Raw genomic sequence first — 23,258 nt, forward strand, 5'->3', positions numbered from 1 at the left:
ATTGAAATTTACTGTTTGAGAGATGAGTTTATCTCACTTGGGGTTTGTGGCACAGCTGTTAGAGAAAGAGAGGGTCCGTTACCTGCCTGCACCAAAAACCTGTGAGTGATCAGGTCACATTAGGACCCTGTGTGGACCCCCCTGCAGCTTCACAGCATCCTGGTCCTCTTTAGCCCACACAGACTCCTCCCAATAGTAAATCAAACCAAACAATAGAGGAAGATATCCGAGGGATTAGAGGTCAGAGGGTTGGGGAATACAACATCTCTATTTCCAGGATCAATTTTCAACCGCTTGGTAATCTCTGCCCCCAGGCTCCATATACCTCCAGTGGTCTCTCTGGCGGGGAGGTGGCATTGCCAGGCTGTTGGAGTTGGTACTCCAGCTGGGTGTGCGTGGTTGATAGGATAGCGGGAGATGAGGTTGTAGGTTGATGGTGTAGATGGACAGGAGAGCAGAGGGATGAGTAACAATAGGTCCCTCCCCTGTATCCAAACCGTACCTTAATCCTCACAGATAAAAGTGTAAATGTACGGTGTGTACGATCATACGCTCGTGACATTTTAGCAGATGAAAAACGTTCGGCGTGTGTCTGTGTGCTTCCTGTGTGTGCACGTGTCCACAAAGTTTGTTTTAATCTGCAAATTTGTAAATGTGAAATAACTTTGAGTTCTTTCGAGCAGGCTGAATATTATCCCCAAGTTCCCGTTGTTATCTTGTGTACACACATTTGTTTATTTGATACAGCCCCGCTCCACTACAGCACTTCTGTATATCAAAGACAGCAGTGCGGAGCGTAATTGAAAATGGCTACCGTGGAGAAAGGTCTCTCTGCTTTGACTGAGAAGAGGCAGGAAAAAGCCTCATTCTCCGCTCCCTTCTTAGATCTATTTAAATAATTGAGGAGTAAACTGACAAATTAGGCACCTTTATGGACGCCCCTGGGCTCTCTCTGGGGTCCTTCACTTTTCCCAGTACAAGAGAGCGCCACTAGGCACTGGATAATATCTCAGTGTGCTTTGAGAAGAAGGGGGGTAGTGGGCCAGGAGGGGTTTCGCCAATCAAGCGGGCCACACTTCCTCCCCCAGGTTCTAATTTTGTGCCACATTAAAGAGCTCGGCCTCCATTTAGGACACAGAGAGGCATTTTCATAATTTGCCGGGTCTCTCGACTAGCTCGGGGTGCCTTTTTTCCTCTCTCTTGCCTCTCTTTCCCTCACTCTGTATCTGAATGGAAGGCCCGGGGAGGAAGAGGGGTAATTCATTCGTTTCCTTTCAACCAACCAGCTTCAGTTCTGCATAATGTTGCTGCTAGGTGTGTACGGAAGCTAATATTTATCTCTTTAATAATTCCCCATTAGACCTGAATATTATTTGCCACATAAAGCCTACACTGCTTATTGTGGGGTGTACATTGAAACGGTGGCATTTGTGCATTGCAGCTGTGACCATTGATTAAATATGTGTACTGTACACCCAACACGTAATCTAGGTTAAAGTTGTTTTAATTCTTCTTGCTGACACCATCCATTCATGCAGCTGCAGCATGTGTAAGCATTGATTCATATGTGATTGGTCACATAATTCACAGTCTCAGGGGGCATTTCATCGCTGACAGACAAGCTAATCTGAAATCCCCCAATTTACAAATGAAAATCCCACCATCCAATTGAGCTAATAGAGGGACTTGAATGGGATAATAAGATGTGGTGTAATACTGTGTAAAAAGCCTGTAATGTTGTGTTGGTGTAAGAGCCTGTGTGACTGGATGTTTGACTGTTTGCAGTGATTATAGGGGCCTCCGGGCCTGGCGACGGCTCCGTGGCTGGGACAGGGAGCTTCTCCCTGGGCAAGGAGATACGCCTGTCTGCCCCTTCTGCTGGAGCTACAGGGACCAGGATGTCATGAGGGAGAGTGCTCCCTGTGAGCTCTCTCTCTCTCTCTCTCTGTTTTGCTTTCTGTCTCTTTCTGTACCTCTCTCTCTCTCTTCCTCTCGTTCTCGGTCTGTACTATTGCAGTGCTTGCAGATGTGCACAAACAAGGGAGGATTAAAGCAAAACGAATCTAAACAGACAAATGGAATTAGAATGATGGGTGTCGGTGGGCTGGTTCACAGTGATAAACATAATGATGCTCTGTATGTATGTGTGTGTGTGAGTGTGTGTGTGTGTGTGTTCCTGTGTCTGGGGGATTATCAGTAGTTAGGTGTGTGGTGTGTATGGCTGGGTGACTGCTTCTGGGTGTCTTTGTGTGTTTGCCTATCCGTCTATGTTTTTGTAATTATGTGTGTGTATATTTACTCTGTCTATAGTTGTGTGTTTGATAAATTAGTTATTCCATATTGCCTCACAAAAACAAGTCTCTCCGTGCCCTCTGCATGTGTGTGGGTATGTTTCTCTGTTTTCCTTTCTGTTAGGGTCACATTTCTTTCTCGTCTTCCTCTGTGTTTCTGTTTGTGCAGCGGACACTTTTGCCTCTGTGTACTTAGTGGTCACCGAACTCAGTACTGACCTGCAACTTGAATATCATAAGGCACTATTTGCCGGAGTGGAATATGGAAGTGTAAAGCTGACCACTGCTCTGCTGTTTATGTGCAGTTGTGTTGTGTTCTTCTGTTCTGCCAGCAGTCTGTGCGTTTATGTGGTGTTGAGGTCAGGGGTGTGGAGGAACCAGCAGGGGGGCAGTGATCAACAGTCTGGGGCTCCCCTGCAGAGGGGCTCTGGGATTAGGGCTAAACCCTGTCCTGCCAGATGGGCACAACACATCCCCACATCACATACAAGCACCAGCACCTTTAGGACTGCTTTTGCCCTGCCCCCTTTCTCTGTGGAAACTGACTTAAACCCGAGGTAAAAAAGAGAGACAAAAAAAGCAAACTGATATGCTTACACACTTTTTAAAAAATCCAGTCTGTGCAGTATAGATATGTATTTTTTGTTTGTTTGAGGAATACCAATTTCTCCACTGATTGAATTTTCAAATTTGGTGCATGAGGGTTTTGTTACACTGACATAGCAGGAAAAACGAGGCCGTGACATGTTGTCCATCGTTTCTTCTCAGGACCTCACAGAAACGCGGCAGAGGAGACGACTGAGATGAGGCACGCTTCAAAGTGTCAGGTAGTGGACAGTATGGCCAGTCAGCAGGTTTCAAGGGCATCAGAAATGAAACTTACAGGTTGTTTTGATGTGCTGTATTTTAGAGCCACAGGCTACACTGAAATGATAAAGTGTGTCTGTGTGTGTGGTAAGGTCTGTAAGTGTGTAGATTGGTGGCTCAGGCATCAGCAGTGGGTTGATTGCTTCCTGCTTGACTGTTATCAGGCACAACTGGCACTAAATAGCATTTATAATATTGAATGCATTCCCATAAATCTATAAAATTATTAGCTTTTTATGCATTGGCTCATCGACTTTATGAAAAATCTTGCTGTTTTCTGTTTCGTTACAATTCCTTCTTAAACTCGTAGCGACCTATGAGTCCATCAATCGCAAGTGGATAACTTGACATTTGCACGAACCTCCGGTGCTTTGTGATAACAGCCCACCTGTAACTATTATCCACTGGTTCCCCAGCATGACTTAGGAAATCATCTCTGCATTACTAGAAAGCAGATTACATGAGACAAGTGTACAAACAAATAAAAGATTACAGGCTGTGAACATGTTTCAGTCTAATTCCCTTTCAACAAGCTGTGCTCAGCACAATGCTTTTCTCTCCCCAAGCTAAATTTGGATTTCCCTGTTGATGTGAAGGCCTGCTGGCCAGCCATGTCTTCCACCAAGAGCACAACCTCTGTAATGACAATGTTCCACAAGACTGGCCTGTCTCCTCTGCTGGTATTAGTTAGGCTTTGGAGTTCAAGTGACTACAGGGTTTAAACATGGATTTTTTTTTAAAAAAAGAGGGGAAGAAAGACTCGCTGTTGTTCTTGAAAAGCTGTGTTTATCCAGGATTAGAGACACCAACATGTTAATAATTGTTTCTCACAGAACTGCAAAGAAGCACTTTCCTGTAATCCCCTAATCAGGCATTACACCTCTGAGCGAAGCCACAACGCAGGCGCGTGTTGTCTGTGACGCAGCACGCCTACGCTGTGTCGTACACCCACATCTTCCCCAAACCACACCCACTTTGTACAAAAGCACCTGCTCTAGTTTTCCTTTTGTAATCTACACTTCCTGCATTCACCTCATCTGCTCAACGCTGTAGATCAGTTGGGACGATAATAAATGTTTTCACTTTTATAGTTTTTTTTCTTTGTTATGAAGCATCTGCTGTGGATGTATCAGAAAGTTCTGCACGTGTCTTTCATTCATTTTTAACTATAACAGTCTGGTGTTGTTTGAACATAACATTTATTAAAGCACAATACTTCTGCTCCACTAGGTTTCAGAAATATATATTCTGACTTCTACTTTGCTACATTTACAGCCAGAATTGCTGCTCACTGGTATAAGTTTAGCAATTTAGCTATTTTAATGAAAATGATAATTACACATATACATCATCCTATCTATAATAATTGGATCATATAATGATATATGATATGCCAATGCAAAAATCAGTTACTTTTGGTATTTATAGTTAAATTGTGTGCTTGAGTAAGGATCACAGTAATTATTTATGTTTATGTTTATGGTAGCGTTTGCCTGCGTACGTGTCAGTTTGTTCAGTTTTCAGTGAATTATGATTTAAACTTTCCATTAAAATTTGGCTTAAATCCACTCAGGCCTTCAAGGTCAACTCAATCATTTATTTTTAGAAAATTGACAAAAATCTTTCAAACTCAACTATGATTTTTACAAGTGTGGCGTGTATCGTCAACATATAGAAAATGCAGTATAAAGATATAACAGCTGACCTTTGACCTATTCGCCAACGTCAGTAGCTTGATTTGAAGGTCAAAATGATACTAATGCTATATAGAGCTATTCCATTGTTTGTATTGATACAGGGGCATGTATGGAGGGGATTGTAAATATCACAGTACTTTGGAGCACTGAGCGCTTCTTCAAATAAGGTCAAACTTTAATAAAATATCTTATCTTTACAACTGTGGTTAAAATTCTGCTGCCTTTGCTTGGATGGACAACATTTATGAAATTATACTGGTATATGGAGGTTATAAATATCACATTACAGTATCATGTCACATTTGACCTCTGACCTCACTTTTGCATTTCATATCTGCTTTTCTTTGAAATTGATTGAAAACTGTGTTTTAGCTTTAAGGAAAGTGTTGTCAGGAGAAAGTGAATATTCTGCCTATTTAGTTTGAACTATATGATATTTTATAATGAGCTCAAGTTATTCATGTCCAGGTACTTATAAATCAGTACCTGTTACCCATTACATACATCTGCATAATGTTTGTGTATTTAAAGTATCTGATTTTTACTGTGCTTAAAAGCCTCTTTAAAATATGCTGAAAAAGAAAAAAGAAAACAAAGTGAATATGTAAAAAATTCAGTATTATTTCCTTATTAGTAAATACTGTCCAGAGAGTGAGCTGCCTTGGGAGAGGTTGTGCTCTTTTTGTTCTGCCATTGCTCACGACATGGTAAATATCTTGATTTGTAGAAAGGCAGATAAGATTTGTTTTCTGTCTGTAATGGTGTTTGTGCCCTAAAAGTTGTATAAAGACTTGACAGCTCCCAACTTAAGCTCATTTTCTTTCGTCATTACTTCATGCTCATGTCTGTTGTTTTGGGCGATCAATTATTGGTCTCTGTCACGATGAAACCTCTTTGAAAGCCAGTTTGTTATTTCTTAGGCCAGCTTGAAAGTAGTTTCTGCAACCTGAAGCTGCGACACCTTAAGGAGGTGGAATGCAGCACCTGTTGTGATGCTGCCAAGGTCACATAGTTTGATAGTCATTGGTCAGCTGTCCTCGGTTGTACAGTGGCAAAGGGTCAGACGTGAGACCACTGTACATGCTGAGACGATGACAGGGCTGAGGTTGGTGTTGATGAACTTTTCTTCAAAGCAGTCCTGGGAATGTGATGGCTGTCAACGTGGAAGCAGTAGATGAGCTTTCGTGTGCTGTTTATGAAGATTCCTCCAATATTGTGGCCTTTTAGCTTTACACATGCTTGTTGAAGTTATTGCACCCTTCCCCACACAGATGCATGTTTGTCTGCATGCTTGCTTGTTTAAATGAGACTCACCACATGTGGTTTTTCAGTCCTTTCAGTTCCTCATCCAGTTTTTTTGTGATTTTCTTCTTTTCATGCATCCATTGTTAGCGCTTAATGTTTGTTTGTTTGTTGTTCCCCCTGGTTTCTGCCCTCCTCCTGTCTCCTTGCGGGTTGGAGAGTGTGGTGAGGGGATCGGCTGGGATTAACCTGGGGAATTTAATTAGTGGACCTGTCTTCACCGCTCTTAACATTTCAATCTCCCTGGGCTGGCTGACTGGCCAGCAGCTGGGGAGTTCAGAGGCAAGACACATGTTTAACAAACAGATTAGTCAGTCATCCTGGCGTATGTATGTGATGTAGAAGCAAGAAAGATGAAGAGGAGAATAACTGAGAAAGCATAAAGGAACGCCTTTTGCAATTTTTACAACTACATATTTTGACTTTAAAATGCAGTAATAACCAGCTGTGACCATGAAGGGGGGGGACTTTTTATTATTATTATTTTTTTATACATACGCAGTACTTGCCACTGACTTTGATAGCTAAAACTGGGGATTTGTGAGGCTAAATTAAAACGTTTTTGGTTTTAAAATGACGTGTAAAGTAAAAGTGGTCGAGACGTAATTTTTCACAGGACAGTTATCATGCTCTAATATTTTAGAATAATTTTGACGGGTATGAATTAAATATCTGACCACACCCTGTCCTGTTGGTGGAGGTGTTGGGGAGCAGTGTTATTGTGTAACCACTGTGAGCTTGGGGTAATCTCTATTCAATTCAAAGCCACACTATTTCATTGTAATCCTGATGCTAAACTCCCTATTACCCCATCTGGGACCCAACAACAACACCCCCCCCTCTCCTCCCACCTACGCTGCAAACACGCACTCAAAGCAACCGTGGCTGTGTGTTAGAAGTGCTGTGTGCCCTGTGAGCGCCTGCTAGGAGAGGTCATGTCCAGCAAATTAAAAAAAGCTGCCGTAGGAATGTCGCCAAGTCTCACAGGAGCAACCGGCACCCATCCCTCTTCCAGTGCTGACCCACTGGTCACCGGTGAATCCCCTGTTTGTATTCTGCACACACACCCGGCTCCGGGGAGCGATCCCACAAGCCTCCTGTGGGACTGCTGATAATTTAAGTCAAACATTATGTCCCTGCTTGTTTGACACCCATTTAAAGCTTTTCAATCACATGTGTTTGCCACAGTCCATCGCCTAGCCCCAGAGTGCTATCCATGTCACACCTTTTGAAAGACCTAATCAATTTTGTTTGATCAAGTTCCTCGTGTCAAAACAATTGATTTTTCTTCAGAATGAGATTGGTTGACTGATAATTCTGACTAGGTTAGGTGCCCCTTTTTGATTTCTATGAAACGAGGTTTGTGGACTTTGTTCCCCTCCCCCAGCGTGCCTCCCCTCTGTACCCCTCCTAGTTTGGGGCTGACTGGTGTCACAGTGTAATTAAGGACTCTTAAAGAGCTACGGAGCATACTCATTAATGAACTGTAGCATCCTTGCTGTCCATAGACTGAAAAGAGGAGGGAGGGGCAGATTCAGCTGGAGGGCTTGCCGGCTGAATGGCTCGTAGTTCAGTTGGTGTCCAGAAGGTTGAAGAAGAGCCTAAAACTTGCACAAAAAAAGGTTTTGTTGATAATTAAAAGCATGATGGGAAATTGATTATCTTTTTTCAGGGGTAATAGTCATAATTTAACAGGCAAAATCTTGTCACTTGGGTTGGAATCTATTAAGGGCGTTCACGAGTTCCTCTATCCTTTCAGCAACAACAACAATCCCCCCCCCCCCCCCCCCCCCCGTTTTAGTTTTTGTGTGTTTTTTTTTTTTTTTCATTTTCATGGAAATGCAAAACAAAACAAATGGCTGTGTTTGTCTTTATGAAAGTAGGCCAAACAACTGCTGACAAACAAGAGGGGGAGTTGTAGGTCAGGGCGCCACAAGCCATGTGTAACCGTGCCTGTTGAGAGAGCATGACACACTGTATAAGCCACAATAGACACAATAACATACAAACGCCCGTGCCAGAATGATGTAATATCGTCTAGGCTGAACAAAGACGCACACGGGGGGGAAAAAAGTGTGTTTTTGTTTTTTGGACCGGGCAAATGAACTCCATATCATAACAGACTTAAACATTTATACCAGCTCCAAGTTGTATGACCTGCTTTTGAGACTCGTACTCTGAGACCAACATGTCTTGGTATGTTTGATGTAAGGAATATAAAACCAAGACTTTTGTGAAAAAAAGTTACAACAAGCACTTGACAGAGTCAGACATTCTTGTATTTTTTTAATGGGGTCTTAAGAAGTAATTCTTTTTTTGTTTTTGTTAAACCACTTAACACTGACCTATGAATTATTCAAGCCTATAAAAAGCCACCTAACTCAAGCGATGAGCCAGTGTTGTGCCTAAATACAACAGACAACTTAACAAGCACCCAATTTAAAATGTATCTTTAGGCACTTTGTTACTAGCATCCAAGAACACCTCATTTGTTCACATTTCTGTAAGTGAATTTATGAAAAATGATAGCTCAGTTTAAGAGGCATAAAATAGCATTTTAGCACCAAGAAGGTGGTTTCAAAGACCTATTAGCTGACAGTTTGGCATATCTCAGTGTGGTGTGCAGCGTTCATTAAAAGATTTGAGGAAACTGGACAAATGGAGGATAAAATAAAAAGTGGCAGGCCTAAAAATTATAAACCCTCTACATCTACTGCAAGAACAGTATCTGAACGTCATGTCCTTAAGAAACAGTAAAAAATCAAACAACAACCAGCAAACATGGGACCTGAGAAATGCATGTGGCCCTTCAGTTGATCCAAGAACTGGACTAAAAATCAGTGGCGACAGCTCGTATGGAGTGATGATTCCAGATATGTGTAGAGAGTAGCTCATATCAAGTACTGACTATCAGGCTGCGTAGAGCAGCAAAAACTCTGTTGTTGCCTTATACACAGTATTTTGATGAATGTTTGCAGATGTTGCAAGTGTGACTCAAGACTTTGACACTTGTGTGGCAGCATTTTAAGGCCGATTTAAGATCAAGTATAGATGTTATTACTTGAATGCTAAATTTCAACTTTGAAAATGGGGGTACGTGCTTTTGTCCATTATTGCCATTGGTGATCATGAACAGTGTCTTGATCGCAGGCAGTTATGTCACATTTCTATCATTTAACTTATTCCGATGAAAGCTGATTCAAGGAAAGTTATTAATGGCTGCAAATGTTAGAGCTTGAATCGCAGCAGGGGGGTCAGGATCCTCAGTTTGGATGAGCGGACTTGACCCAACCTCGCTAACCTTTATGACTTGACCCCAATACCTGCGCGACAATGTATTTTCCTGCACTGAAGTTCATTAATCACGAAGCAGTGTTCGGTTTTATGGATCTGTGCAGTGATATAGAAGTATACAGTAGTTTAGTATGCCTTTTATTTGCAGCAGAAGTTGACCTCCTATTACTACAGCAGTCTATTCAAGTGTAGACCTCTTTTAATTCTAATAGATGTGATTGTTTTTAAGTACCCTCCCTCTAACTCCCACATCATACTTCTTTGTCTAATTCCCCATCGTCTGGCATAATACTTCAGGTTAGACACACGCGTGCACACACACACACACACACACACACACACACACAACAGATGCCCCCTAACGCTTATTCACATAAAGTCGGCACGTGATCGGCGTCCCTGGGTCCACAGGCCTGCCAGCCTCATGGCATTGTGTTCCCCTTGGGCAGGCAGCCGGTCTCCCTAAATACCCTTTTGTCTTGGGTTGGATAACAAAGCAGTGGCCAAGCCGCTGGTGTGGCACGCGCACAGCCACTCATCCCTGTGGTTTGTGACCCAAACAGGTGGATTGGAGGGTTGGGCTGGTCATGGTGGGTAGATGAAGAGGAGGAGGGGTGGAGGGTTGTGGGCTGCATCTGTCTCCACACTCAACGACTCTCTGGGTCAGCCACTGCTCCATATGCTCTCAGGAGAGAGGGAGGCACGCATGTAGACCCAGACTAACAGGTGCAGGGGGTGAGAGGGGATTAAGAGAGGTAAAATTGATCAGAGAAGGATTTTGAAACTGTCAAATTAGCTGTATAAAGATAGAGAGAGATTTGATTATCCCCGGAAGATTTTGCTTAGAAGAGATTCTCAACCCTTAAGCCATATTAAGTCTCTGGGTTACATTATGAAGAGCAGTTTTGCCTGTTGTCAGCCATATTGGCTCTCAGGCTCTAGAGCATCACGTCTTCAAAGGGCAACTGTTGCTGTTTATGTGTTACCCAGTTGACCAAATAATCACTGGTGCTGTAAAATGTAGGCTTGTATTAAGTCAAACTGCATCTTGTATTTCACTGACATCAAGACTGAAACAAAAGCAGGTTCTTTAAGATATATTAGAAGACAAGTGAAAAATCTTTGTGCCAGTTAGTGATACAGAGTATTTGCGAGGGAAACTACAACTAATTCGAGGATTTATGGATTTATTACTTATAAAAGAAATTATTATCTCCGTATTTTTTCCTGTTACGAAAGGTATGCAGTGTACTTTCCATGTCACAGTCTAGGTTGGACAAAGTAAATTAACATCTGTGCTAAAGACTTTACCAAAAGCTGCTCCAGTTAAAGAAATGAGATTGGCGGCCTGGGTTTTCTTTATCTGTATATAAAGGATTATTTTGGCTGGTTTGACTGGTGTGAGCTGTGCTTTGATTACAGACGCATTACAGAGATGCTTTTCAAAGACCCGGGTGTCCTTCAATTCAAAGTTAGACAAACTACAAATTGAGAAATTTCAAGACCCTTGCCCTTGTTCCTTTGTTCCTTAGGGGTGAATTTGATATGCAGTCCTGAAAGTGCTAGAAAATGGGTAACAGAAAGCTTCCTGTGTCCACTGTAAGAAAATCACTGAGTAACAATGTTGTAAAAAGGAAGAAGAAAAAAAACACTTCAAAAGAAACACAGTGGTATGTTTGGAGGGGGAAACACCTCATCCTAACTGTGCAGCATGGTGGAGGCATTATCATGGTTTGGGTCTCCACTGCCAATTAAAGGCCTTGATGCCTACCAAACACTTATAGAGCAATGAATTAATGTTAGGGCCCATGACCCGAAGTTTATTAACTAAGGTTCTGAAAAGGCCAAGTCTAACCTTAACAGAATTGAGATGAATTAGCACCACCAAAAGACAGCTGTTCAATCAAGACCTAACAGAAATGCTGACAGAACAGTTCTTATCAAGGTCCAAGTCGTCTTATCAGCGGTGGAAACATCTGATGTGGGTCTTGCTGTAAGATATGTTTGGTTTAGCCAGACTGATTTTGGGTGTAATTGTATAGATGAAGAATATACCACATTTCATCAGTAATAAATTCAGAAATCCTGGTAATTCTAAGATTTATCAACTGTTTTTAAGTGAACAGCTGCTCCATATATCTTCTGTTTACTGGCTTCAATCACAGTAAAGCTTTTTCTTTTAAAAACACACATGAAACCAGATGGAACCATGTTACCTATTACAGTCAAAGTTTGAAAAGTCTGCTATGAAAAGTCAAAGCATTTGCTGTCAAATGATCTTCTATCCAGATTCTCTAAGCTTTAATACTAAGATGTGCTGTGTGCATACTATAGTGGCAATAAGCCTTTGTCACATTCTGGGTCGTCGTAACAGGATGTGCACAGGTATAATTAATGACATTAACGAAAGCTCAGGTTCATGCACAATACCTGCACCCTGCAGCCATCATTACTGTTTTTAATTACAACTCTGATTTTCTTGCTATTATAAGTGTGAATATTTGCCATGAAAAGGCCTATATTCACATATTTGAAGCTGTGCTTTAGTGTTGATGGCTTTGAAACTAGCAGCAATATTTTCAAGTTTACCACCAATATGTGAACGTTCTCATTTTCCAGCTCGGAAACAAGAATAAAGTATCTTAATTTCTATATACGTACTTCTAAAACCAAGTCTCTACTGTCTCAATGTGTTCGTATTTTGCTAAATTACTGGATTTCCATCCCATCTGTCTTGAGAGTGTCCCAAATATTTCATAAAAAAGAGATAAAAACCACCTTTACCATTTATTCAACCATGCAGTGGACTAAAGTGAAAAGTTAAGATTGACTCCTGCTGGAAGAAAAGCCGCGCCGTCATGTTGGCATTGATTTTTCTAGAAGTTGAAATGTGTTTTGAACTTGTGTGTCATGGAGACGGCTGCTTTCATGTATTCAAGGCACGTTGGATGAAGGCGTACACTTGCAAGGCCGTGAATTCAAAAGGCTTAGCTTTTTGTGCGATGACACCCTGAAACAGTTCATTGATGTATAACACTCAATGAAATATTGAAATAAGCAAAGAAGAAATTCTTCCTCTGGGGCTGATTTGCTTCTCCGCCATCTCTGCACTCTAACTAGCTGTTGTCCATCTGAGCTGCGGTCTCTGAGCTCTAATCTGTTGGATTCAGCTAATTAATTTTTGGTTCTTCCTATAGGCCTGTCTCACAAGAGAGGGATGTTTGCAGGAGATTAAACCACAGAGTGTTGGTTAGAAAGGTGTAAATTATCAGGGAGGTCTCATCACATGTACCTGTGTTAATTGTTATAACGACGAGTCTTGTGGGCTTAGCAGCCTGACGAGGAGGAGAGAAGTGGCTCTTTCACAGGTATCTGTTCTAGTGCGCTGCTCAGTGGTACCAGGGGAACCGAAACACTTACGTGATCTATACAGATGTTGATGAGGAAGAGGAAACCGCTGCAGCATTCTGCTGCTAGTGATGGCGAATTATTCTCTGAGGAGTAGATCGCCTTTTATGGATTAATTCATTGACACTGCTGAATTAAGAGGGCAGAGTATTAATTTGAATTATTAAAGTATATTGTTGCACAACTTCTTTTCTCTCTTTTGAGATATACTGTGCGGGTTTTTGATATTCTGCGTCGCCTGTGGTGAGAATACTGCAAGAATGGAGAGAAATTGGCTCAGTTCACCATGAAGTCATTAAATTTGTAAGCTGTTTGTGATCAAAAGGTGTGTTTGAGGCCATTAACTATTGGGTTTGATCATGGTTTTGCATGTAATGTCAAATGTCAGCTGTTCCCGCTATTTCCCCCTTCAAAACTGAGTAAGTAAAACAGAAACGAGCATTAAAAGCTTACTCGCTGTGTAAATGTTTTTAAGTGGCACAATCGAGGAGGTTTCTTGTGCTTTGCATTGTTTTGTACTTGTTTTTAGTAACACTTGATCCTCACTTTGCTGTGATTCAGCTGGATAGCATGTGGGTAACACAGTAGTTTATATCCATGAGTCATTTTGGCTGATGTTTTACATTTTATGGAGTAAACCATGCACAAATATTGTGAGCTAGAAAGTTTGAATTTGACAGCAGTGTGGGGGAAAAATTTAACTGTTTCTGGAGATTTTATGCAATATAGAGGCCTTCCTCAAAAAAATTAAAAGAAAACTGGGAATCAAAGGAAGGCTGTGAAATATTAGTTTTGGTTATTTTTTTAATGCATTTTTTATTTTTATTTTTTGCACTCGTAACAGACAGAAATATTTATTTGTTAAGGACTCAGTGCACGTTTGATACCAAGTTTGCACCCCTCTGACAATAATGAGAATTTCGTGTATTTCACTTGAAGCCATATGTGGCTCTGTTTAATATATTACGCGTTGAAATCATATGTGTGACCTTTTGAGCCATATTAACCACCAGTTACACTTTTAATATTTCAGCACTTCTCTCCTCGTGGTTCGGCACCATTAGGATGACACGTAATCCACACTGAAAGTATTTCCATTTTGTCTGGTGGAGAGATTTTTTTTAATGTCTGGGAAACATTTAATCCAAAGAGTTTTAAAAAATGCTGAATTTCAGCTTTTTTTTAAATGTAGTTACTGTTACAAAATAAATTAAAAAAACTAAAATCATTGCAGAGTATAAATGTATCATTTCTTATATATACCTTTGTGTCTAAAATTGTTTTGTTAAATAATGGATGGATGCCCAGTCTTAACTAGGTGAGCTTTATCTAACTAGGTATTAAGTTGACCCATAAGTATAGTAGTAATGTGTTTTTTAACATATGCTGAGGTCTGGTAATCTTCTTATGGGTTTGGTGGGTTTTTTTCTACATTTCTGAATAGCTTAAAAAAATATGCCCCAGTAATGGATGGTTGTATCCTCATCCATCACCCTCCTCCCAGCTACTATAACTTGAAATAGGCCATCAAGTGGCTAATGAACTGATAAGCCCGCTGTGTCCTGTGGGGCTTATGAACATCATAAGCCAAATGTTTGGGCATATTTGGTGAAACAGTTTTTTTAAAGAGCACTTACCAGGGCAAAGGACCCCGTTGACCCAGTAGCCATAGAATTTTTAAAAAGTCTCTTGACATGCATTTTTTTTTTTTTACCACAGAAAGCTATAAATCAGCCGTGGAGCAAATAATGCTGAGGATATTTTTGAGGTTACAGGTTCTGCGGTGCTGCTGCTGCTGCACGAACAATGTGTGGCCCTTTGCATTTTGAGACCTCCTAGTCTAGCTTCCTAGTATCATTATCAGTTTTGGATCTCTGTAAATCCACGGATTTGTGTGAGCAGTCTGAGAAATTAAAATAACATGCTTTTTACTGCGCTTACTTCAAATCTCTTTAGACTTCATTTTTTAAAACATCTAAATCTGTTATTATGTAGGCTATACAAAACCCCTTTAATTTAATCTTTGACAAGATTATCAAATTAATTGATGATGTCACAAACTTAAATAATTTCAGAAAATGTCGACTAAGCCTGGATAAGCACTTTCAAGGGGATACTGCTGGATTAGCTTAAAATATTTATTTATTATTTTGTATTAGTTTTTTTTGTACATATTCGCCTGAAAGTCATCATTTTATTGATTTAAAAAGAATTATTACATTTTTAGCCATAAATATATACAAGTATACTATATGTACAAAGCATGCAGGCTTTTAGACATGTTTTAAGACTTTTTTTTGAATTACAGTTTTTTTTTCTTATTCAGAGCCATTAAATATTGTTTACACTTTTTCCAAACCTGTCCAATATTCCTAACCAGCTATTTTAATAATCTCCCTCAGTAATAAAAATTGGTGTTCTTTGCATTTAAATGAAAATTCACTGAGTTCAGCAGCTAATATTTATCTCTCTCTCTTCCTCTTCTTTGTCTTTTTTTTTTTTTTTTGCCTTATTTTATAAAAGGATCACTTACTCTCATCTGTCTAATTTTCACAACCCCCGATCAGACCACACACTCGGTTTGTAATCCTCCCCATTTCCTCCCGCGGGCGTTGAGGCCTCAACCGGCAAACTTTGCGCAGGCCGATGATGCAGAGGATGACTCGCAGTTGTTACAGACCGGACAGCAGACCAGGGGATGAGGGGCGCTGCGCGGCCCGCTGTTAGACAAAAACCAAGAGGGATTAATGCAGCGTCTGTTGGTCCCATATGCTCCTCAGGACTGCTTTGGTCTTGATTAAAACTCATTGTAGGCTGTGTATGAAGTATTGAAGTATTGTGAAGGCCGGACGCCTAATCCCTCTCATGACTTGTGCACTTTGAAGACACGAGACTCCGGGGTCAGAATAACAAGCGGAGAAAAGGAACCTTTCAGCTGCTATTGGTTAAATCACTCAGCATTAAATGCGAAAGTGACAAGTATGTTTACGGTGTGTGTATATATTTATATATAATTCTTCATGTCATGTGCGGACGCCTAAGTGTAATTGTGGGACTCATCATGCCTTTTCAAGAATGTACATTTATTCCGATTGAGATTGTTTCTGTCATAATGTTGTAGGTTCTTCACACTTTTTTAAGTGTCCTACACTTTTTTTGTGATGTGCTGCTGTATGATTACATTTAACAGGGTTACCAGCCTTTTGGTAGTCTCTGAAGGGATTCATCTTCAAACCTTTGCCATGCTTCTTATTCTCCAGTCCCCTTTCTTGCACCTTGTCTCGTTCTCTTACAGTTTTTCCCTCCTTGTCTGGCATTTGAAAGTGACCCTGCAGTCTGAACCCCCTCCCTCCATCCTCAGCAGACTCTATGAAGGAGTTGTTGACGCATCTCATGAATATTCAGTCACCCACTAACCAAAGCTATTGTTTCCGAGTTCAATTGCTTCATTGTTTATGACCATAACGAAATACATGTATGTTGCTAAACCTGGCGGTGCACTGCACGAACTTAGGCTGTAATTTACTGTTGAATAACGCTGCAATCTGCGTGTGTAATAGGCTAAATTAAAAGGAGCATCCAGCAGTGAGAACCCATAAATAATCTGCTGTTTGTGCTTCAACCTTGAATAAGTTATACGGCCTGTTATATAATTAAGTCTTTCTAAACTGCAGTTCAACCTCATAAAACAAACACACACGCACACACACCTATTTTCTGACCACGCAGGAGTGGAATCAAAGTCGCTCTTCTCTTTAACGCTTCGATTATTTCAAGCAACGCTTTTAATTAGTGTGATCCTTTAGCGGAGACTCCAATGAAAGAGAGATTATTGGCAATGTCAAGGATGCTAATTGAATGTTGGACTTCTAACAATTAGCCCGCTGCACAACCATGTCGAGTCATTACAGATCCCATACCCGCTTTGACTTTGTCTGTCGTCTTAAAGAGTAACGTCGGACTTGAAAGTTGGAGCAATAAAAAGTAAATAACAACAAACCCTCTTTTAAAAGCAGCTTTCTCCTCTTGAGTCCTAAAATGTATTGATTTCTTTTCCCCCTTTAGACATAACCTCTCCTCTGCACTTAATTAAACACACCGCGCATGTGGGAATAAAGTTACAGGAATATTGTGCGGAGTTTTTCTTGCCCTCTTTTTGAGCCAATTTCTTACTTTTGTACAACTGCACTGCTATAAGCACTTATTAAACTGTAAACCCCACAACAGAGCAAACCAAAATCAAGTGTTGTATGTTTTATTTTTCGCTTATGTGTATCTCTCACTGGTCTATTTTCAGGGCAGTGAGAGCAAATTAACGTTGTTTCTTGATATATTGATGTCATATCAGCGCACTTGTGAAACACTAAATATTAGCCTTTATATTAAAGAGCTCATCCAGGGATCAGGCGTGGAAAGCCATGCCGCGCGGGCTTTGAATAGGACCACGGCTGCCCTGCGCCCCAGAGAAACCCCCGCCGGTAAAATATTGGGATTAACATCTCTTGGAGTCCGGGATTAAACACTGCTTTCTCAAACCGCACACTCTCTTTCACTGTCTGAATTGCACTACCGGAAACAATGCGGCATTAATTCGTTCTTCTTCTTTTTTTTCTTTTGCGATTAAATAAAGGGAAAGGAGAGGATTAAGTTTATGTGGCGCATTACCACTATGAACACTGGATGGCTCTGAAACTCATCGAAAGACAACACATGGGCGTTAATGCGTTGGGCTGTTTTTAAGACGTGATAGAAAAACTAATTACGCGTGAGAAAACAGAGTTTGGTCGGCACGCACAAGTGTAGGCTAATTATTACTCAGACGGCCATTATTGGCTTAATTAATGCGAAAGTTCTGGTTTTCCCTCTTTGCCTCATCACGCACATATACCACCGCAGCCTCGATTGAAAAAAAAAAATAGTACCCACAAAGGTTCTGTTCCATTTTTAGGTCTTAAAGTCGTAGAAAACGAAGAACCCCCCCTTAAACAACCATGATTTTTGCGCACATTGCCAGGGTTCCACTTTAATTTCCAACACGCACACGCACACACAGATCGTCTATTGATGAAAGAGTAAGCTCACAGGACCTTTATTCATGTCTTTTCAGCGGTGAGGTCACACCATCTTTGGAGCCAGTAAAGGATCCACAATCACCGTGTGTTGAGATCAATGGAGGGGAAGCAAGTGTAGAGCTCTCAGCAGCCGAGAGTCTTTTCCAGTATGGCTAACCCTTGATTATTACTACCATCCACCATGTGCTTGGAAAGTCTCGTCTCTCTTTGTGATGCAGTAAAAATAACCATTAGCATCTTTCGTTGGTGAAAAAACCCCAAAAGAAACAAAAACGAAAGAAAACGAAAAAGTTAGAAATCTAATAAAATCACAGCAGAGAGTCCAATGCGAGGGGGAGGGGGGGCTCACAAATTGCATACAATACAACAGATCACAGTTTCGAAGGCTAGCACAGATAAAAAAAGAAAGAAAAAGAAACCACATATGTACCATTTATATAAGACGCACACTGATTGTCTCTTAGAAACTACATATTGATTCCTTATAAACACTTTTTTTTCTTAAATAAAGTAGTGCATCCATGTCCACACGCCATCCTCGTGTCACACACTCTGCCGGCAGGGCGGCAAAGTTGTTTAAGAAGCTTTAAGAAGGTCTGTCCATCCCGAGCACTTCAGCAGGACTATTAACTTGAGTTTTGTTCTTTTACTTCCGTGGCTGTGGTGTGTTTTTCTTTCTGAGTCCACTCTGTGACGTCCTCAACAGGTGGTGTTTTTTTGTTTGTTTGTCTGTTTTTTACGCACATAGGTACGCACTGACAGATAAAGAAGGGCTACAACCGGTGAATAAACGGGAGAGGGGAAATCTCTTTGCCAGTGCTAAAATACATTAACTTCTCCTCTAGGAGGACCAAAGACCATCATGCCAAAAACTAGAGGCCCCCCTGAGAGCCCTGCCTCGGTGTACCAGGCTCGCGTTTTTACCCAGTCTGAAGTGTTCTGTTGAGGGATGGCAGCGCTGTGTCTCGTGTGATCGTCACTGTTTGTGCACTTTTTGATAGCTGATTGCTCGGTTCACAGGACCTGGAATTTCCACGAGGACGTTTGATCCTTATAATCCAAGCAATCGGCATTGAAGTTCAGCTTCCACGATGCCGCTTGGTCCTTATAATCCAAGCAGTCTGCTGTGGAGTTGAAGCCCAGGCCGGACGTCCCGTATCCCTGGGTGGAGAGGGACGCCGGGGACTGGTTCAGATGGCTTGTGACTGCGTTTGTGCTCATCGGACTGAGAGTTGACCCCGGGCCTGACAACTGGTGGTGCATGGGAGTGAGGTAAGAGCCGCAGTCCATACCCCCGAAGTAGGACGTCGACCCGGCGTAGCCCTGGCTGTAGCCCGAGGCCTGTGTGTAGGTCATGGGATAAGACCTCTGCATGCAAGAGGAGGAGGTAGATAAGGGATCTGAGAGGGGAGAAATGGACGCCGGACTCCATATGGACACTGGCGCGGTGCTGGTAGAGATGGCGGGGACCGTGGTGGTGCTGGTGGGGGGTGTGAACTGGCCGCTGGCCCCGCTTTCCGAGCTCACTTCTCTGGTTGGGGAACTTTTCTTTTTGGCAGGTCGCACTTTGTTCTGCCCCCCATTCTGCTGCTGCTGCTGCTGCTGGCGACACTTTGCCCGCCGGTTTTTAAACCAGACCTAAAGCAGGAACATAATTGAACACATTCATTACAATGTCCCCATAAATACTAACCAAGCTATACTAACCGTTTAAAATAGGAAAGGGGCTATATATATGTATAAAAAGGCTTTTTTGCCCCAGTAAAATTATTTAAACGTAATTGGAACAGTCCTAATAACTGAAATATTATAAAACACGGTAAATATATTGCTGTTCGGGGTGAGGTGGGGGGCGTTTTAGAGTACATATAAAGCAAAAAATAAATAAAATAAAATAAAAAATAATTTTTTTATGCTTGTGTTTCCTTTCAAATGAGTTATATATTTTCCCCAGATTAAATCAAATACAAGTACAGGTAAAATACTATTTATTTAAAATACTAAAATACTTTACAGGTTCCAGAGTGAAATGTTTCGTTTGATGCTTCTCAAATTAAAATAAAAAATAACAAAGCCACTTTTTTCATTCTACAATATATAACAATATTTTAAATATGCCTTGGCGTCAGTTGACTCACCTGTACCCGGGATTCAGGTAGATTGATTTTCAGCGCTACCTCTTCGCGCATGAATATATCAGGATACCGAGTTTTAGCAAATAACGCCTCCAAAACGTCGAGCTGTGCGCGCGTAAAAGTAGTCCGTTCTCGCCTCTGCTTCCGTGGAGTGGCTGTAAGTGCAAGAGAAACAAAAAAAATCGCATAGGTTATTTATGTATACATGTACAATTTTAAAAAAGTCATCAAAGGCAAATTTGAAACTAATTACGCAGGAGTCCTGTGAGAGTAAAAAAAACAAAAAAAAAAACCCGGTGGCAAATTGTAGCACTTGACATCTTTGAGTCTAACGTGCCAAAAAATTTAATGCAAACATCAAAGTAATTTGCCAGTAATTTCCTCTGGAGCCACATCTAAAAATAAAATCACACACGGAGAGACTTGAGGATTAGTCCTCACTCCAAGCTGTGTGCGCTAGAAGTTTTCTGTAGACTACTTTCCATCACCTTTTGTTTGTATTGGTCTGGTCAGTCTAATAAATGTATTTATTTTTCATATTTGTTTTCCTTTAAAAAAAAAAGAAAGAATAACAATAATAATACACGCAATAATAATTCGTGAATTAAAAAGGTATATGAAGGGCTGGTTAATTGCTGTAACATAATAGCAAGGAGCCCTAAGTCATTTTCAGGCTGTGTGATCACATCTTATTTAATTTTCAAAGAGGTTAAACATACCTGGATAGCCCACTGATGGATGTAAAAGATCCATGCCGGAAGTAGTTAAGCTGAGGCCATTAACTGTGTAAGGTGGTTGCTTTAGATACGACATCATGCTAATGTTTGTCTGAGTGCTGAAGTTGGAGAAAATTTTGAAAATTGATGGAGCTCCCGAGGAGTATTCGGTGTCCTCTGTTCGCCGTGTGGTCCGTATTACACCTGGCACCTGTTTAAAAGAAGAAGAAGAAAAGAAGAGGAAGACGGATATTCTCGTGAAGTGATATTGGCTCTATTTACGTGACGCTGTGGCGAAATAAGTCCTTTCCAGAGCGCATGGCTCTCCTCAAAAAGCACGAGCCACTTCTCCAGCTGTCCTCATCTTTGCAACCCCCACACGCCCTCCCACGATTAAGATTTTTAAAAAAAAACGAATAAAAAGAAAGGAGCACTGTGATTGCAACAGGTTAAAGCCACTATCTCCTTTATACAGTAAACACCATGAATTGAAGATAAATCTCTTCAAAATAAAAGCTAAAAATAAATAAAAGTTGCTGGCAAATTATCTATTTTATTAGGAACTAACTTTATTTTTATTTTTGAATATTATTTAGTTTATGTTAACATTAGATTGTATGTATGTAATAATCGATTGGATGAGAAGAAAAACAGCTGAAGTTGAACTGATTGTTACTAAAACGTCTGAGTCCGTTTAGTCTGACAAAGCACACAGTCAACGTTACATTTTTATGATGAAGATTAATATGCGCCCATATTGATGTGATTTAGAGTAAAAATTACTGAATTTTCAGGTTCGTTTAGTGAATAAATTGTGTTATTTTTATGTAAGAAGGAGATCATTTTAAAATATTGAACCAGTGAAAGAAAAATGGACACATGCTTTCTCGATACACATTTTTTTTGCAGTTCTTTTAAATAAACAAATTTGCTCCTTGGTAAATTTTGACTGCTGTCACTTCAACTTCAGTGAACCTCACGCGTTATCCCCACTGAGCCTCTTGATTAGTTGCATTTTTTTTCTTTTCAATATCCAACGGTTTTAACCCCCTCATCCCAATCTGTCACACTTAAAACACACCCGTCAACCAATTGCGCGCACACACGCTCGATAATAATTACTCTGTCCAATAATTAATTATCAGAAATGTTTTTTTTTCTTCGTAATTTAACGAGGCGATCCAGGTGGCAGCTAACCGAGCTGCAGTTTGGTGTGAGTCCACAGAGCTTCCTGCAAAGCAAACCCGGCTCTCTTTCTTTATATTTCTTTCCTGCAAATCCTCGTGCGTTAATTATGATTTCATCGCAAATTTGCTGATATAAAGTAGGAAAAAAGCATAAAGTATCAGCAAAAGTAAAGAAATTAAACTCTCGTAGATATTTGCTTGATTGAGCTAAACTCCTAATTGTGACCCCCCCTCCCCAAACAGGATCCATCCAAATGAAGTGTTGGTTTATTGTCTTATGAATTATTTATTTTCCGAGGCAAAGGAGAGCTAGAAGACAGAGGAGGCCCAGGAATAATTTTCAGTAGCAGGCCCGAATGTTCCTTCTTTTCTTCTTCTTTTTTTCCGGTGAACTTTTCAGCCTGGACGCCTCCACAGTTTCCCATTTTTGCTGCCCTTATCCTGTATTAATTTACGCAGAATACACGAGTGCAGTGTGTGTGTATGTGTGGGAAATTTTTGTCTGAAACTTAACGCAGTAAACATGGATAGACGCCCTTGTAGCAGTCCTGGATCAGTGAGTGAGTGTGAAATTGGTAAAATATGACCTCCAGGAATCAATTAATTATTTAAAAGCCCATTATTACATCAAGAGAACTTCAGCCCAGCGCTGAGTCTGGTCTTGTTTTCAGTATCAGAAGCTATCACAATGTAATTTTATCAGTTACTGATTTACTGATGTGATTTACAATATTTCCGTTTTTTCTTTTCTTTTCTTTTCTTTTCTTTTCTTTTCTTTTCTTTTCTTTTCTTTTCTTTTCTTTAATATAATAAATCAGTTTGTTGTGTGCACCTATTGCACCCGTATTTGTGCACACATAAAATCAGTGACAGCCTGGGTTTAAGACGGCATATTTAATGCCAACAAATAACCTGAAACCTCCTCGCTGGGATCTCTTTTAGAGTCTTCGTGGGTTTTTATTTTAGCACCAGTTGAAACGTTTTGCTTCCTCTTCTAAAGAAAACGATTAGGCGAGGAAGTGATCAGGTGAGGAATTGCAGGTTTTAACTAAATTTCGGTAGTGTAATAATAATAATAATAATAATAATAATAATAATAAAGCTGAACTTACCTTGGCAGGGATGACTGGAAAATTCTTTGTCTACTTGGTGTCCTCCGGGAGAAATAATAAAAGTCAGTAGAAATCGACGACGTCCTGTCGCATAAAAGGAGAATATCACAAACCCGAGCAGAGCAGGAGCAGCCGTCTTCACTGGAGATAAAAGTTAAGCGTTGAGCGCCTACATGA

At 40.7% G+C, this 23,258-nt stretch overlaps 2 protein-coding genes across 5 annotated transcripts in view; one reads left to right on the forward strand and one right to left on the reverse strand.

Moving 5' to 3' along the window:
- The window catches only part of tmem260 (transmembrane protein 260), a 44,995-nt gene extending 26,579 nt beyond the window's left edge, over window positions 1-18,416 (forward strand). For all 4 annotated transcript variants that reach the window (XM_080294146.1, XM_026151450.2, XM_080294147.1 and 1 more), the window contains one exon: window positions 15,383-18,416. The gene's annotated coding sequence lies outside the window, so the exon portion shown is untranslated. The remainder of the gene's footprint in view (window positions 1-15,382) is intronic.
- otx2b (orthodenticle homeobox 2b) lies at window positions 17,933-23,221 on the reverse strand. Its single transcript, XM_026151452.2, has 4 exons — window positions 23,082-23,221; window positions 20,786-20,993; window positions 20,070-20,221; window positions 17,933-19,569 (listed from the first exon to the last, which is right to left on the reverse strand). The coding sequence occupies exons 2-4, from the start codon at window positions 20,880-20,882 to the stop codon at window positions 18,946-18,948; spliced, it is 873 nt and encodes a 290-aa protein (XP_026007237.1). The 5' UTR covers window positions 20,883-20,993; window positions 23,082-23,221; the 3' UTR covers window positions 17,933-18,945.
- Window positions 23,222-23,258: the final 37 nt, after the last annotated feature.

This window comes from Astatotilapia calliptera, chromosome 19 (assembly GCF_964374335.1).
Source record: "Astatotilapia calliptera chromosome 19, fAstCal68.1, whole genome shotgun sequence".
Lineage (NCBI taxonomy): Eukaryota > Metazoa > Chordata > Actinopteri > Cichliformes > Cichlidae > Astatotilapia > Astatotilapia calliptera.

What these genes read in the sequence shown, in the direction of transcription:
- otx2b (XM_026151452.2), bottom strand. Translation starts at nt 20,882, where the DNA reads ATGATGTCGTATCTAAAGCAACCACCTTACACAGTTAATGGCCTCAGC. An exon ending in TCCATCAGTGGGCTATCCAG is followed by an intron (nt 20,222 to 20,785) that starts GTATGTTTAACC and finishes TTGCACTTACAG; the next exon opens with CCACTCCACGGAAGCAGAGG. An exon ending in TACCTGAATCCCGGGTACAG is followed by an intron (nt 19,570 to 20,069) that starts GTGAGTCAACTG and finishes TTCCTGCTTTAG; the next exon opens with GTCTGGTTTAAAAACCGGCG.